The sequence below is a fragment of the Meriones unguiculatus genome, chromosome 3, assembly GCF_030254825.1.
Source record: "Meriones unguiculatus strain TT.TT164.6M chromosome 3, Bangor_MerUng_6.1, whole genome shotgun sequence".
In the NCBI taxonomy this organism is placed as follows: domain Eukaryota; kingdom Metazoa; phylum Chordata; class Mammalia; order Rodentia; family Muridae; genus Meriones; species Meriones unguiculatus.
The window spans coordinates 160,034,827-160,051,249 of NC_083351.1; the positions used below are offsets into that span (position 1 = coordinate 160,034,827).

Here is a 16,423-nt window from a genome sequence, read left to right on the forward strand (position 1 = left end):
CCTTGTTCAAGTTTTCAGAGGACTGCATGAAAATGGACTGACTCATATAATCTAGAACTTTGGTATTGATGAGAAAATGTTTTGAACTTGGAAGGTGACTTCTAGAGTCTTAATACTTTTAGGAATGCACAGAAGAAAAAAAAAAAACAACCACTCAACTTACCAAAGAAACGACCTTTTTATTGAGGTCCATGTATTCCTCAGAATATGGTTTTGCAAATTTGCTGTCATAGTCAATGTTGTTAACCTTAAAGCTGACATGGTAGTAGAAAGGTGCCTTTCCTGAGGAGAGAAAAGGAAAATAGTTTTTCCATAGTGCTCAACCAGCTCATTCTGAGAAGTCACGTGCTCATAAAATGTCAGGTTACATGACGTCTAAAAGTCTGAATGCCCAGTGACTGTGGAAAATGCTCAGGTGGAGGAATGTTAAATTATAACCTTTCACCAAAAATATATTCAAGGTTTTTAAATATGAACTTTTACTATGCCAGTTCTCAAGTTTGGGCAATATGTTATGAAACAAAATTATATTAAAATATAGTAATTATCTTGGTCTTTGTGATTGCCATAAATTACATTTTGAAAAATCGGTGAAATCATAGGATTTCTTACTCATAGAATACCTAAGAAATTAAAATGAATAAGGGAGATTATGAAAGGAGGCAAGACTTGAACGTTCTGCACATTAAGGAAACTAAACAAAGATATGAAGCATGTGATTTTAGACAGGCAAAGCAATGAAATGGGCTGGGAGCAAGGTTGGGCAGACCCATTCAAATTCCTTTAACAGAAAAATGAAAACCTCTCTTCTTAAATTTTGAGGTTTGTTTGTATGCCTGGAAAGACTACAGAAGAAGGGAAAGGAAGGAAGAGAACTAGAAACAGTAGAAAAAAAAACAGCGAAAGAAGTAAAATCATTTTGAAGTGTTTTGAGAAAATTCTTTATGACAGTGTTCGTAACTGTTTGGTGTAGTCTGCCTTGCCTTTCACAAATAACTAAAGAAGTAAAAAGTAAAATAGGATAGATACACGTGTGGTGTGCATGTGGGTGTGTGCATGTGTGTGTGTGTTTGCCCCTGTAGGGGTATATGTGGAAGCCAGAAGCTGATGTCAGAGCTGCTTGTTTCTCCAGAACATTAAGAGTGGCATTTTATGTGGGTCCCAGAGATCCTGACTCAAGCCTTTATGCTTACAAAGCAAGCAATTTATCTCTCCCAAGCGCTCTCCATAACCCACGATTTTGTTTGCTTTAGATTAAGTTGAAAAAGATGATCAATCAATCAGTCAATCAGTTAATCTACCAGGATGGTTTTGTGGCCTGTCGGGAGAATGGAAATCAGTACACATTTTTGGAGGACAATTTGGAAATGTCACCAAAACCTTGAAATATATCCTCAGATTTCATTCTGATTCTTCCTTTCAGTTGTATTCTCAGTATGAGTTCCATATAAATCTATACATAAAAGAGATAGTGCTATTTAAAACAATGTTAAAAATTAAGGCATAATAATAGAGCATACAATTAGCAAAATAAGCCAATCATACATAAATAAGTCCAGTTTGTAATAGATTATTATGTATTCATTACAATCACATCTTAGAAAGATATTTGATTAATAAAGTATACATGTAAAGAAATGAAAAAAGGTTGAAAAGGAAGTGGGCTAGGATGTTACATTGTTGTGACTAGAATGCGAGATTACTGGTAGTTTCTATTTTAAAAAAAAAGCTTTTTAGATTTATTTTATGTGTATGAGTGTATCTGTATACCACGTGCATGCCTGTTGCCCGTAGAGATCAGAAGAGGTCATTTGATCCCTGGAACTGGAGTTATGGATGGTTGTTAGCCATCATGTGGTGCCGGGAATTGTTCTTTTCAAGAACAAGTGCTCTTCACCACTTGAACCCTCTCCCAAGCCCAGTTTCTATTTTTTAGAATGTTTTTCTATACATTTCATTTGTAAGCAACAAGTAATATTTCATTAGAAAAATAACATGAAGAAAATTTTAGGAACTGTGTGTGGATGTGTCTGATTGTGTGTGTCTGAGTGTGTGTGTTTGAGTGTGGAAGTGAGCCATGGAACACATGTGGAGGTCAGAGGCAACTTGTGGGAGTCATTCATTTTCTCCCACCATCTGAGTCTTGGGAGTTGAATTCAGGTAGTCAAGCTTAGAAGCACATGGACTCAACCCATGGGTCATCTTGTTTGTCCAGAAAATTAATGTTAGAGGAAAAACTTTCTCTGCAATTACTTACTTTAGCTACTGATTTTCTAATTATTTTATTAGAATTTCTGACATCCGTTTTTAAATATTATATGTACTATTTCCTTGTCACAGGCTTTATTCAGAATAATTCTAAAGAAATATATTTTTTGTCAATGTATATTTGTTAGCACAAATGTCACATAACTTATCTTTGGAAAGGCCAAGGCTTTTATTATTGTGAATCCAGGCACTAGAGAATGAAGCCATTTGTAGCTCCTGATTCTGTTAGGTCACTGAAAACTGACTTGAAAAGAATAGAAGTAAATTGAATGTTTTCATTTGCATGTATATGAATGAACAGATTGTCATAATAAAGGGATACCTCCAGCTTCTCACACACATTATATATATATATATATATATATATATATATATATATATATAATATAGGCCATGAACAGAAAAAAAAAGAGCATAAGATCTGTTTAGGTGTTATTTTTATTTATAAAAGAGTAATTAGTTCAATTAATTGAGGTCATATGATTAGTCAGGATCGAAGCTTAAGGAAAATTAAGAACCTCCATAATTCTCTTCTTTACATTTAAAATTATTGGATACAACCTATAATTATTTTCAAAAATGCATATTTAGTCTGAATGCTCAGATAAATGTTATATAGAAAATATTATTTTGTTTTTAATTTGCATTATTTTTTTCATCTTGTCTTTGGACTTACAGATTTGTATGTGGACTTATAATTAACCAATAAACACTATATATGCCCAGTTTAATGCATAGTTTAACAGCTGAATGTCATACATGTGACCTATTGTGTCTGAATTAATCTTACAAGTTGAGCTATCTTGAAAGTCCTCAGCTTGGGCCTCAACTTCTACTTTTCAGATTTGTTTCCTGCTCTGTTCTCTCAGATGGACCATTGGAGAGTTTACAATGCCCTTTACACAATGTATTGCTGCACTTGGCTTTGGATGCCGAGCAAAATGATGAAGCGAATCAAAGGGCAGTTGTGAAGGCTCTGTTTGCCTGTACTCTTACGTTTTTACTGTTATTTACTATTCCTTGGAGCCAAAGTAGCTATTTGTGGAGGGGTGTAAAGAGTTTAAGAGTTCTGTTTTTGACTAGTAGGAAAAAAAAGGAAATATATTAAAATAGAAGTAATAAGAAGGTTAGTGAGGAAGATTAACTTTCTCCAAGAATCAACCATGTGTCATTTTGTTGACATTCTTCTCTTTTCCAGGGTAACGCATCTCTTATTTTTACCTGATTGAATGCTAATCTTAAAAAGTGTGTTATCCAGATCTAAAAAACTCTGTGCACAGGGGTCTTTTCTGAAACTGACATTCCAGCCAAGGACCACTCATGGAAATGGCCTGGAACCCTTGCACGAAGGTAGCCTACGGCAATTCAGTGTCCAAGTGGCCTCCATAGTAATGGGGACAAGGACTGTCTCTGACAGGAACTGATTGGCCTGCTCTTTGATCACCTCCCCCTGAGGGGAGAGCAGCCTTAACAGGCCACAGAAGAAGACAATGCAGCCACTCCTGATAAGACCTGATAGACTATGATGAGAAGGAAGGGGAAGAGGATCTCCCTTATTAGTGGACTGGGAGAGGGACATGGATGGGGAAGAGGGAGGGTGGGGTTAGGAGGGAAGGAGGGAGGGCGGTACGGGGGATACAAAGTAAATAAACTGTAATTAATAAAAATAAAAATAATCTAAAAAAAGTGTTATCAAGCCTATGTAATATCTAAGAGTGATCCTCTTGCATTTGCATTCTGAAAATGCCTTTGGATTATCTGAGATCTTCTCTTATTTTTACTTCTGAATGAGAATGAAGCATCTTTCCTAGGGTCCTCCTCGCTGTTTAGCTTCTTTAGGTCTGTAGATTTTAGTATGTTTATCCTATATTTTATGCCTAATATCCACTTATAAGTGAATATATCTCATGTGTGTCTTTCTGGTTCTGGATTACCTCACTCAGGATGATCTCTTCTAGTTCCATCTATTTTTTATGATTTCCTTGTTTTTAATAGCTGAGTAGTATTCCATTGTATAAAAGTACCACAGTTTTTGTATTCATTTTTCTGTTGAAGGACATCTAGGTTGTTTCCAGATTCTGGCTATTAAGAATAAAACTGCTATGAGCATAGTTGAGCAAATGTCCTTGTTTTATGGTTGAGCATCTTTTGGGTATATGCCCAGTAGTGGTATAGCTGGGTCTTGAGGTAACACTATTCCTGGTTTTCTGAGAAGGCACCAGATTGATTTCCAAAGAGGTTGTACAAGTTTACATTCCACCAGCAGTGGAGAAGCATTCTCCTTTCCCCACATCCTCTTCAGCACGTTGTCACTTGAGTTTTTGATCTTAGCCATTCTGATGGGTGTGAGGTAGAATCTCAGAGTCATTTTGATTTGCATTTCCCCAATGGCTAAGAACTTGGTTGCCTGTTCCTTGAGAACTTCTCCCTGATGGGACAACTTAGCCAGCCCACAGAAGAAGAAGATCCAGGTAGTCCCGATGGAACCTGTCAGACAGTAGGGGAGGAGGACTTCTCCCATCTATGGACTAGGGAAGAGAGATAGGGGAGGTCGTGTAAGAGAGAGTGGGACTGGAAGGAAATGAGGGAGGAGGCTGCAACTGGGATACAAAGAAAATAAATTGTAAACAACAACAACAACAACAACAACAACAATAATAATAATGCATATATCCAAAAATACTCAACCACAACAAGGACACTTGCTTAACCATGTTCATAGCAGCTTTATTTATAATAACCAGAATCTGGAAACAAACTAGATGTCCCTCAACTGAAGAATGGATACAGAAATTGTAGTACAAACAGCAATTTTTTACAATAAATGATATTAACAATACTTTTATTATAGCTTTTAAAATTTGGATCTAATTCCAAACTGCATTATAAATATGCATCTCTGTGCCAATAAATTAGTATAGCTCATAGTAAACCTCATAATGGAAATTTCTTTGTGATGTGGACAGCAGTCTATTTAGAAACTCACAATTGGTCAAATTATAGAGAATAAGTGTCTGTATAATGTTCGTACACAAATGGTATATTTATAATTATACCCTCTACCACCAAGGCTCAAGGACAACACGAAAAAGGAACTAAAAAGATTCTAAGAGCCAAGATTGGAGAGGTTTGGAATGAAATTGTGATTTCTGTGTATGACAGGGCCACAGTACTCATGAACTCTTAGCAGCTGTGGATGCTGGAATGAAGTCAAACCAGTCAACATTCCAGCTGGAAGAGTTGGGGCTCTTGAGCTTCTATCTCAACCTCATGGATTCTGGAGGAGGACCACTGTGCTTTAGAGCAGTGGCTCTTAATATGTGGGTTACATCCCCTTGAGAGGTCACATATAAGATATCCTATGTATCAGATGCTTACATTATGATTAATAGCACAATCAAAGTTATAGTTATGAAGTAGTAACAAAATAATTTATGGTTGGGGGTCACCACAACATGAGGAACTGTATTAAAGAGTCACACTAGTTAAACTGTATTAAAAAGTCACACTAATGAGAACCACTGATAACCTCATACCCAGGAGTATATGGGTAATACCACCACTTTGGAAATCAATTTGGCACTTTCTCAGACAATTAGGAATATAGCTTCATCAAGATCCAGCTATACCACTCCTAGGCATATATTCAAAAGATACTCAAGTACACAACAAGGACATTTGCTCAACCACGTTTGTAGCAGCTTTATTAATAATAGCCAGAACCTGGAAAAAAAACCCAGATGTCCCTCAACAGAGGAATAGATACAGAAATTGTGGTACATTTACACAATGGAATACTACTTAGCAATTAAAAACAAGGAAATCATGAAATTTGTAGGCAAATGGTGGGATCTAGAAAAGATCATCCTGAGTGAGGTATCACAGAATCAAAAAGACACGCATGGTATATACTCACTTATAAGTCGATATTAGACATATAACATAGGATAAACATACCAAAATCTGTGTACCTAAAGAAGCTAAGCAAGAAGAAGGACTCTGGGTAAGATGTTCAGTCCTCACTCAGAAATACAAACAAGATGGACATTGGAAAGAGGAGAAAACAGGAAACAGGACAGGAGCCTACCACAGATGTCCTCGAAAGACTCTACCCAGCAGTGTATTAAAGCAGATGCTGAGACTCTTAACCAAACTTTGGACAGAGTGCAGAGAATCCTGGAAAGTAGGGGAGATAGTACGACCTGGAGAGAACAGGAGCTCCACAAAGAAGGCAACAGAACCAAAAAATCTGGGCACAGGAGTCTTTTCTGAGACTGAAACTCTAAGCACCATGTATGGAGATAACCTAGAACCCCTGTAGCCCATGGCAGCTCAGTATCCAAGTGGGTTCCCTGGTAAGGACTATCTCTGACATGAACTCAGTTGCTGGCTCTTTGATCATCTACCCCTGTGGGGGAAACAGCCTTACCATACCAAAGAGGAAGACAATGCAGCCAGTCCTGATGAGACCTGATAAGCTAGGGTCAGATGGATTGGGAGGAGGACCTTCCCTATCAGTGGTCTTGGAGAGGGGCATGGGAGGAGATGAGGGAGGGTAGGATTGGGAGGGAATGAGGAAGGGGGCTACAGCTGGGATGCAAAGTGAATAAACTGTAATTAATATAAAAAATTAATAAAAAAATAAGGACACAAAGTTGAAAGGAGTTTGGGATAGGTAGTGGCTCTGGCAAGCATTAGGAGGAGGCATAGAGGTGTTTATGTTCAATATATATTACAATCATTTATGAAATTCTTAGAAAAAAACAATGCAATGTTATACTTAGACTAACAAAAATTCACTACATTATCAAAATCTGTGGTTACCCTCCTGTTAAAGAGAACATCTGAACTTATTTATCCTATAACACTACAACTTAGGACTAGTATATTAATGTGATACTATTTTCTCTCTTCTTTTCAACTTCATTCTTGCCTTCCTTCCTTGTCCCCTCTGGTTTTTCTTTTTCTCTCCCTCTCTCCCCCTTTCTTTCTTTTTCTTCTTTCTTTCTTTCTTTCTTTCTTTCTTTCTTTCTTTCTGTCTGTCTGTCTGTCTGTCTGTCTTTCTTTCTTTCTTTCTCTCTCTCTCTCTCTCTCTCTCTTTCTTTCTTTCTTTCTTTCTGGGTTACTGGGAATTGAGCCTAAAGATTCATGCATTCTACATAAGTATTATATCACTGAGCTGCATCCCCAGCCTATTTTGACAGTATTCTTTAAAAAAAAGTTCCAAATGATTATAAGAGTTGATTTAAAATTCGTTGATTTGAAATAGGGATTTTCAGAGATGATGTACAGAATCAAATCTAGTCTGGTTTGGGGTTCTCTGACTATATAAAGGCTTCTCAGCTTTTATATTTATTTGTTAGCTCATTGATTGTCTCTTTATAGAGCTACTAAGTTCAACAAATAGAGGCTGGGTGTACTTTCTTCATCAATATGATCTCAATTCCAAAATCTTTTCAGAAGACAAAACAAAACATTACAATATCTCTAATTTAGAATGCACTGGGCTAATGTCACTCGAGGACAAAGTCTGAGAACAAGCTTTTGGGGTAAATATTTACTATCTTAATTGTACTGATAGTGCAATGATCATATACCAAAACTAATTAAAATGTTACATGTGCATTTTTTATATATTAGTTATCCCTCAATAGAGTTTTATATATTAGTGAGGTAAATGTTAATGACCATGATGTTAAAAAAAAAGAGATAACAAAAGTTATCTGTTTCCTTTCCTTCCTTAAATTTCTTAGTTTTCTCAATGTAGAGTCAATAAACTCATGTGATTGTAAAGACAAACATAATGAATACTTACCACAGGCGACAAAATAGGCAATGAGTCCAATTACTACTGCAGCAACCACGGCCAGTAAGATGCCTAGGGTAATCTTTCCACACTCTGTAAGTTTTATTTGTCCTTTGCACTCTGTTCTGAGTAAAAGAACAGGAAGGTGTCAGTAAGAGCTCAACTTAGTACCCTTGGAAATACACATGAATTTAACATTAAGGGTAAAATTGTGTTATTTTACATTAATGATGTATTCAGTAGATGATGAGTTTGGAAACAGTGGAGGTAGTGGATAAAGCATTGTGACTGCTGATTTTTTAGTACCCATGATTGATAATGGTAACACTAAATCAATACTCTTTTATTCCTTCTAAAAGTATTGTAATTGTTTTACTCTGCTAGGCACTACTGTAGGAACCTCTGTCCCTGTGGAGCTTACAAACCACAGAGTAGTGCTCCTACATAGGACAAAAATAAATCAATAAGCGCAATGTATAACTGGCTACAAGGTATTAAGTGCTATAGGAAAGCAGGACTGGGAAAGATCAGAAATATGGGCACTTGTTTTCCCTGCAGGAGTGATAAACTGCTATTAAGTACAGTGGTCAAGGTGCACCACGAAGGTAAAGAGATAGCATAGTTACAAATAAAAGAGTTATGCATACTGACATCTGGAAAATTCCAGACAAAGAGAATGACTCAAGGAAGGTCCAGCGTAAGGAGAAGCTTGGCATGCTACAGAGTGTGTCTGTACAAGGATGAGGGGAGAGTAATGGAAAAGCAAGCTTGAGAAGCATTAAGTCCTAGATTTCTTGAGCCTCATGATGATGACGTTGGTTTTTCACTGAGCAAAATGGCAGCACTGAGTAGGTTTAAGCGGAAAATTGTGATGACTTGGCCTAATGTCTTAATGGGATACCTTTGGATGCTGTACAGAGTGAACTACAGAAGACAAGTAGAAGGAGAGGGACAGGACAGAAAATATTACAATGACTGAAACAGACAATGGTGTTGGCTGAGAGCAGGGTAATAAAGGTGGAGGAAAGAGGTTCTATTCTGTATAGACTGTAACTATAAAGCTGACGGAGATGTCCTGATGAAAAAATGGGTTCTAACAGAGGAATTGTGGATGATTTCTAAGTGTTTAGCTGGAATACTTAAAAGATGGCATTGTCATCATATAAGAAGAACAGGCTTTTCTGCAGCAGTATTGTTAGGGATGTTCAGCAGGTGTTCCCATGGCAACACAATGTGAAATTTGGAATAGGAGTATAGGCTACTCATATTAACTTGTCATCCCTGAGTATGCATATTACAGTATGGCAGTGGATGAAAATACCAACGGAGTAACTGTAGGTAGAGAAAAAAAAATCAAGATATTATTACCTGAGTACATTTTTGTTAGAGTGTGTGTGTGTGTGTGTGTGTGTGTGTGCGTGCACGAGAGAGAGAGAGAGAGAGAGAGAGAGAGAGAGAGAGAGAGAGAGAGAGAGAGAGAAGACCTGGCATGGGATAGATACAAGAGGAGACAACAGGGATGAGCAAGCCAGGCAAAGTGGCTGCTGGAGGCCAATGGAGGTGAACCAAGGATGAGGAACAGTCAAAGCTGTGCTAGAAGGTAGCTCAGATAGAACAGAGAATAAGGATGGTAGTCACAGATGAGCATCATAAAGGTGATCTTGACAGAAGGCTTTAGAGATAACATGGTTAGAGAGTTTGAAAGAGAATGGAATTAGTGGAATTAGAGAGCTGGCCATTGATCTTATCTTCCAAGAGTTTGCTGAAAAGAAGAACAAAAAAAGCCCCAAATCTAGGTGAAGAAGTAGAATAATGACTTGAAAAAGCTTCAATACACACCCCCAAAAAAGACTAATTGGACTAATGGCCACATTCCTACTTTAAAACTTTAAGAACTATTAGCATTTTACAATAATATTTACTTCATGTTTTTATGTAGTTTTTTTTTAAGTAGTTACAATGAACTCATGATATCATCCTAGTTAATTTATGTTCTATCTAAAAATTAAGATTACTTTTTCTGTGAACATTGATATACCTAATGAAACTACTATTAATTTCTTAATATCCATTAATACCACGTTCACATTTAAACTTGTCTTCCAAATGTCTTTTACATATGTTTGCTGGAGCCAAAATGAAATCAAAATTTCTACATTGCATTTGGTTCTTGTATGTCTCAACTTTTTAAAACTGGTGTAGTTTTCAAATTCTACTTTTTCTTTGTGGCATTGCTCTGCTGTAGTTTTTGATCAAATTATTTTACAGAATACTCTTCTTAGATATGTTTCTGTATTTTTAAAAGTTTTCAGATCAATGTTTTATTTTGAAGCAATTGTAGACTTTTATAAGAACTATATAGTTCTTTTTTTTTTTATGCAGTTTATTCAGGAACCTTGAACAATCATCTGACCCTGGGGAAAGCCAGCCCACAGCTTAAATAGCCTCTGGGTAGCCAACCCCAGATGCCATGTGGGCAATGCAGATAGGTCCACATACATGGAAGCAAGCCAGATCCTCAGCCTTAGCCAAATGTGGAGTTGTTTGTGACAAAGAGCACTCACCATTGGGAAGGTGGAAGGCGGAAACCAGCTCCATCTTTAAGGCGCTGCATTACGCAGCTCTCTACAGTTCTCCCTTTCGTTCTTATTTCTTATAAGCAACTATAAGAAATAATCTCAATTCCTTGTACACTCTAAATAGTTACCTTTGATGGTGATTTATACTATAATATCAGAGCCTGGACATTGATTCATATTCACAGAGCCAAGAGACTGAGCATTTTTATCATTAGAGGCTCTGCATGTTGCCTTTTAACTATTTAATCTACTTATCTCATTTCCCCACCTTCCTTAACTCCCGACAGCCACTATTCTATCTTCCCTTCCTATGTAAATTTTAGGCATTAAGTACATCTTGGAAACAATAGATGGATAGTATAGGAGAATACACAAAATTTTAATTTATTCATTTTTAAAAATCTGTGTTTATGTGGTGGGGTGTAGATGCCTGTTTGTGTGTTTATGGCGGTCTCAAATCAATGCTGTGTACCTTTCCTTTCTCTTTCTCCACCTTTTAATAAGCAAATCTGAAATTATTTTAATGACATACAAGTTTAAAAGCTTTACATGTTAGGGAGAGCCCTGGTCCCTAGGATCGGATCCCACAGTTATGGACACGTGTAATGTTTCTCTACAAAACCCAGCAGGTTGGCCAGTTCAAAGCTACAGCCTCAGGAAGCCAAGCGTCTCTTCAGTCAGTTCCACCATAGTCAGGGAGCCATTTGTCCACCCTGGTACTTCTAATCCAGTCAGACCACCCAAATCTTCCTGCCTTTGCCTCTTCTATACTGCTTATAGGCACTGTGCCCCCACGCTTGGATTTTTAAGTGGGGGCTACGGCTCTCAACTCTGGTATTCGTGCTTGCACATCAAATATCACCTATTGAGTCCACCCCTGTCCTTTAAAAGCTATTATAAGAAACTGTCTTATAATTTGAAAATTGGGAAACAATTTTTATTTTATTATATTTATGTTTTAGCACTACAAAATGCTCTTTTATTTAGACGTACACAGATGTAGAATACGTGTCTCTAGAAATTAAATGAAGACTGTCTAGTTCCCATATTTGTTAACCATTGTACATTTTTCCTCTTTAAATGTAATGTGAAAGAACTGTTAAAAAATAACTTGTTCTGTGTAGCGTGTATTGCTATCAGCTTGCAGGACTGCCATGACAAGTTTCACAGACTAGTTATGGTCAGTGCAGAAAGTTGAGTTCTTGCTTATGGTGGTTGGAAACCTGAAAATAAGATTCTGGCAGGTTCACACACTCCTGAGACTATAGGTGATGGGTATTCCCCCTGTGACTTCACACCATTCTTTTGTTCCCATATCTTGACTCCTTCACTTATAAGTACAGTCATACTGTTATATTGTACCCAATAACCTCACCTTAATCACGCCATTTAATTTTCCCCCAAATGTATTCCTTCCCTGAGAGATCAGGGGCTAGAATATTAATGTATGAATGAGAGGGCACAGTTCAATCCATATATATAGATATAGATATATTTACATTTTATGTATGTATTTTGCTATATATCAACATTATGAATTACTATTTTTTTCTTTTAATTTCTTTTTATTATGATTATCATTTATTATAATTTATTCAATTTGCATCCCAGCTGTGGTCCCCTCCCTAGTCTCCTCCCAAACCCATCCTCCTTCCCTCTTCACCCCCCTATACACCCTCCCTTAATCCACTGATAAGGGAGCTCTTTCCCCCCACCTTTTTTTTTTCTCTTGTGTTCTTTTCTTTTCTTTTCTTTTTTTTTTTTTTGGAAGTTGCTTGGTTCGGTTTTTTTTATTAATATGATTTGGGATACTATATAAATATATATACAAATCTAAAATAAATCAATGAAGATGTTCAAAACATAGAAACCAACGGCAAACACCAAAACACTGTCAGGGATACAGTGGAAAAGTAGTATGAATTACTATTAATGCATGTATAAATATCAGTATTTTGTTTTATATTAAGAGAAACTCATATTTTGTTTTATATGCTATATTACATACTTCATGTTCTATATTTTACTTAGTCTATATACTACTCATATACTTGTTACATATTTACATGTTTATATGGATGTCTGTAGGGTATTTCTAACATCAAGAAACATAAACATATATTAGTGACTATATTAAATACTAGTCATCTTGAATAACCTATATTAGTGCATATAGTATTTTTATTTTTTTGGTAAAAAAAAAATCAAGTATCTGTTAGGAAGCCTACTTTTTAATTGCTTAGCACTGATTCCTTGAGTGTTTTTTTTTTCCTAAAGAAACCAATGTCAATGACATCTCCATGTCTCTCAGAAGTTTCATTTTACTTCAGATAAGATTCTCTTTGTTGAAAAGCCCATTGTCTAAGTTTTTTGCACATAGAGATTGGTGTCTTTCAATGTTTCCATATGAGTCTATGAACTTTTGGGGTTATGAGAAAAAAAAAAAGGAATTACTCCACATATGTACAGTCCATTTCTCCCTTTCTCTCTAGATTAGCCTTAAGAGTGTTTCCCGGGTTCAAGAGATTCTTTTGATTTAGATGGAAAATATATTTCCTCCAATTCACATATTGAATCTAAAACAGTGTTTATAATTTTGTGTGAAGTAATTGGTTACATGATATGGTGAGCTCTGGTAAGTTAGTCCTACCTGTGAGGCTGTGTCCTCAGACATTCTCCTCCACACTTTACCAGTAAATGCATGCGTATTTTACCTTTATTCACACACTTGCCACAGAATCGGTCCCAGTGAAAATGTTATAAATGAAAATTTTGATGTGGCAAGGAGTTGGGTTCTATTTTTCTACTCTTCTCAATTGTGTCCTTATAATACATAGAACCATATAAAAGTCTGCTTCTGTAAATTAAAAAAAGTGAAGACTAGCTGAGCAAGGTGGTGGACTCCTGTAATACCAGCAATGGGGGAGGCAGAGGCAGATGGATTTTGTGAGTTCTAGTACTGCCTTGTCTACAAAGCAAGTCTAGGACGGGTAAGGCTACACCGGGAAACCCATCTCAATAAACAACAGCAACAAAACAAAACAAAAATATGAACACTTGTTTTATAACAATTTCATTATTTATAGATATTTAGCAACCATTTTTTGATATACCTTCTGATTTCCTACAAGGATATGTAAAAGTAATTCTTGAGTACAAGAATTTGATTGGTAGGGAATCATCATTTTGATCTCAAACTTCCTTAATGTAGCTTTCTTGGAAGTAGAAACTTCCTGGTCTAGAGCTGGGAGGGATTTTAAGGAAGGGGAGCCAACCTTTATAGTGATCTTTCTTTGTGGGGGGTACTGGGAATGGGGGCTCCCTCTGGGTATCTTCATACACATAGGTAGGAATAAGGATTTAGGGCTCCCTTCACACCCCAGACATCCTTCCAATTCCTAAACTCAAGAGGTATGTCCCACTTTGTTATTTTTCTTTTCATTAGAACATTCTTATAAACAACGTCAGGCATGTGAATTCTGCTCCCTCAAATTCTTATTACTAGATGGAATGTTTGAAAAACAAATTGTGAAACACTAAACAAGTTGAGTCTTGGTAAGGAGTTGAGGTAAAGAACAGAAAAAGTTGGTTTTATTTTAACAACACATGCCAATTTTACACATGTGATTTACTAAAGAAGTGTGTATTGGAGTCATTCAGGTGTAATAATAAGATTAGTGATTCAAAGGATTATTCATAAAGGACATACAGGGATTTCCAACTGTGGCCTGGGCCTAAAATTATTAATTTTTTGTGATATAACTAGCTTAGGTAAAATTTATGGAGTATAAGAAGATGATCAAGTTGATCTGAAGGAGGTAAAAGACACTACTTAGTGCCTGAGAATTTTATAGGTTTGGGTAAGTGAATAAAATAATGAAAACTAACTTAATTTTATGGAAAACATTTCAGTATTTCACTAACATTTAAGAAAAAGCTAAATAATAATGTGAATGTGAAAAGTGGCACTGTGAAAACTGTTTATGGGGGTGTTGCAACAGCCCAACATGCTGGTCACCCAGAATCTAGATTTTATCCAGACTGTGTCTGTTTTTAAAATATAGTAGTTCCCGATGAGTCTATCAACGTTTGCATTTTGTGATAATTCTGGAAAAACTAGTGTATATGTAAACACTTTACTTTCTGTTAATCAGATTAGCTTAAAAATTAAAATGTAAATGTAAAAATTCTGGTCCACCTGCCTCCTACATAAGGTCAGCACATTTCCTTGGCTTCCAGGCCAATTACTAACTAATGTATCATTGCTAATGTCAGGAATCAAAATCTTCCCTTTGGTTTTGCCTTTGCTTCCAAACTAAGTGTTAAATCATGCCACTAAAATTACAGAGTAGTGAAGTGCTGTGCTGTTCCATCAGTTTTAAAAACAAGACTTCGGCTTTGTTTTACCACTTCCAAGTGTGAGAATAGCTCAGTAAATAAAACAGTAAACATAACTATATCTCCATCACCTCACACCACTAGAAACACAGGCACATATTTAATATACATCTGTTTAGTGTCCTTTCTTTATTCATAGTGAAGCTTAAAGATATCCCCACCTCAAATCTTTATGTTTCAGCAGTTACCCAAGAACACCTTGTTAATAACTGAGAGTTTAGAGTAAACTCTAACGGCAAAAACTTTTCCATTATAATCATTAAAACCATTTCCCCTTTGTTTTCACTATATTTGCCGAATTTCCATAAAAGGTGGAAGAAACTACTTATTTTTAAGAACTTTAAATGCAGGTTAAGTACATAAGCAGTTAATCCTCTCAGCAGAACCTTGCTGAGCCATGGTAAAACCTCCTGTTGGCCCTTTCCCCCGCCCTCACACACACCTGTTCTGCAACGAAGTCCTTGGCTCCTCGCTCCGCCGAGGCTGTCCCCTTGCCATCTTCCCCTTGAGTGCTGCGTGGCACAGTCATCCTCCACCTATTTAGCTTACAAGAATCTGTGGCTTCCATGTGTTTTATGATAATGGCATAATGATAATACTTAGCACTTACACAACTTTTCATCTTCAAAGTGCTTTCCAAACATTTACTAATTAATTTTAAAACATTAGTAAACCGTGAGCCAATTCATAAATAATAAATAATCCTATCACTTCTGTTGGGGGCAAAATTGAAAATTAGGTTGTGGTGACTAAGGAAGTAGCTGGACTGACTGGCCTGAGAGAATGGGTCTGTGTCCAGCATCGAAAGACAGCAGTTTTCTCCCTACTGCTTACTTAGACTTCACTTCTAAAACTTCTGGCGATTTCTTGTTGGTTCCTCTGTGAACAACCAATGGCTCTTGAAGCTCTAACCTTCCATTAGGATCTGAATGTTTTCCAACCCATAACTCTCTTGCAACCATGTATCATCCCTATATGAATTCCCTTCTGAAATTTTTACTGCCACTTTAATTCTAGAGCTCTTTAAAGAATGTTTGTTACTCTGAAACTTACAGGGTGTTGAGTTTTAATTAAAAGATATATGGGTTTAACCAGCAATTTTCCACGTTTTGGATAGCAATCTGGCTTTTTGTAGCCAATTTTGATATCGGTGCAGAGGCAAGATAGGACACATCTTAACGTTCAATTATGTGGAAGAAATTGAATTTGCTAGAGGCCAAGGGACACAGTAAGGGTGTAAGGAAGAGTTTAGTTTTTATGCTGAAGGAGAAAAGATTTCCTTGTTTACTAGTCTTTTCTATTTCTCTCTTTCTCCTTAGGCAGGGTCTCACTATACAGTGTTGGCAAGCCCTGAACTGGAAATCCTTACAAG

At 36.5% G+C, this 16,423-nt stretch overlaps 1 protein-coding gene across 1 annotated transcript in view; it reads right to left on the minus strand.

Moving 5' to 3' along the window:
* Nucleotides 1-15,549, minus strand: part of LOC110543012 (transmembrane protease serine 11C) — a 51,299-nt gene extending 35,750 nt beyond the window's left edge. The window contains exons 1-3 of the mRNA XM_060380841.1: nt 15,494-15,549; nt 8,084-8,199; nt 164-282 (exon numbers count right to left, since the gene is read on the minus strand). Coding sequence (XP_060236824.1) covers nt 164-282; nt 8,084-8,199; nt 15,494-15,549 — 291 coding nt within the window. The remainder of the gene's footprint in view (nt 1-163; nt 283-8,083; nt 8,200-15,493) is intronic.
* Nucleotides 15,550-16,423: the final 874 nt, after the last annotated feature.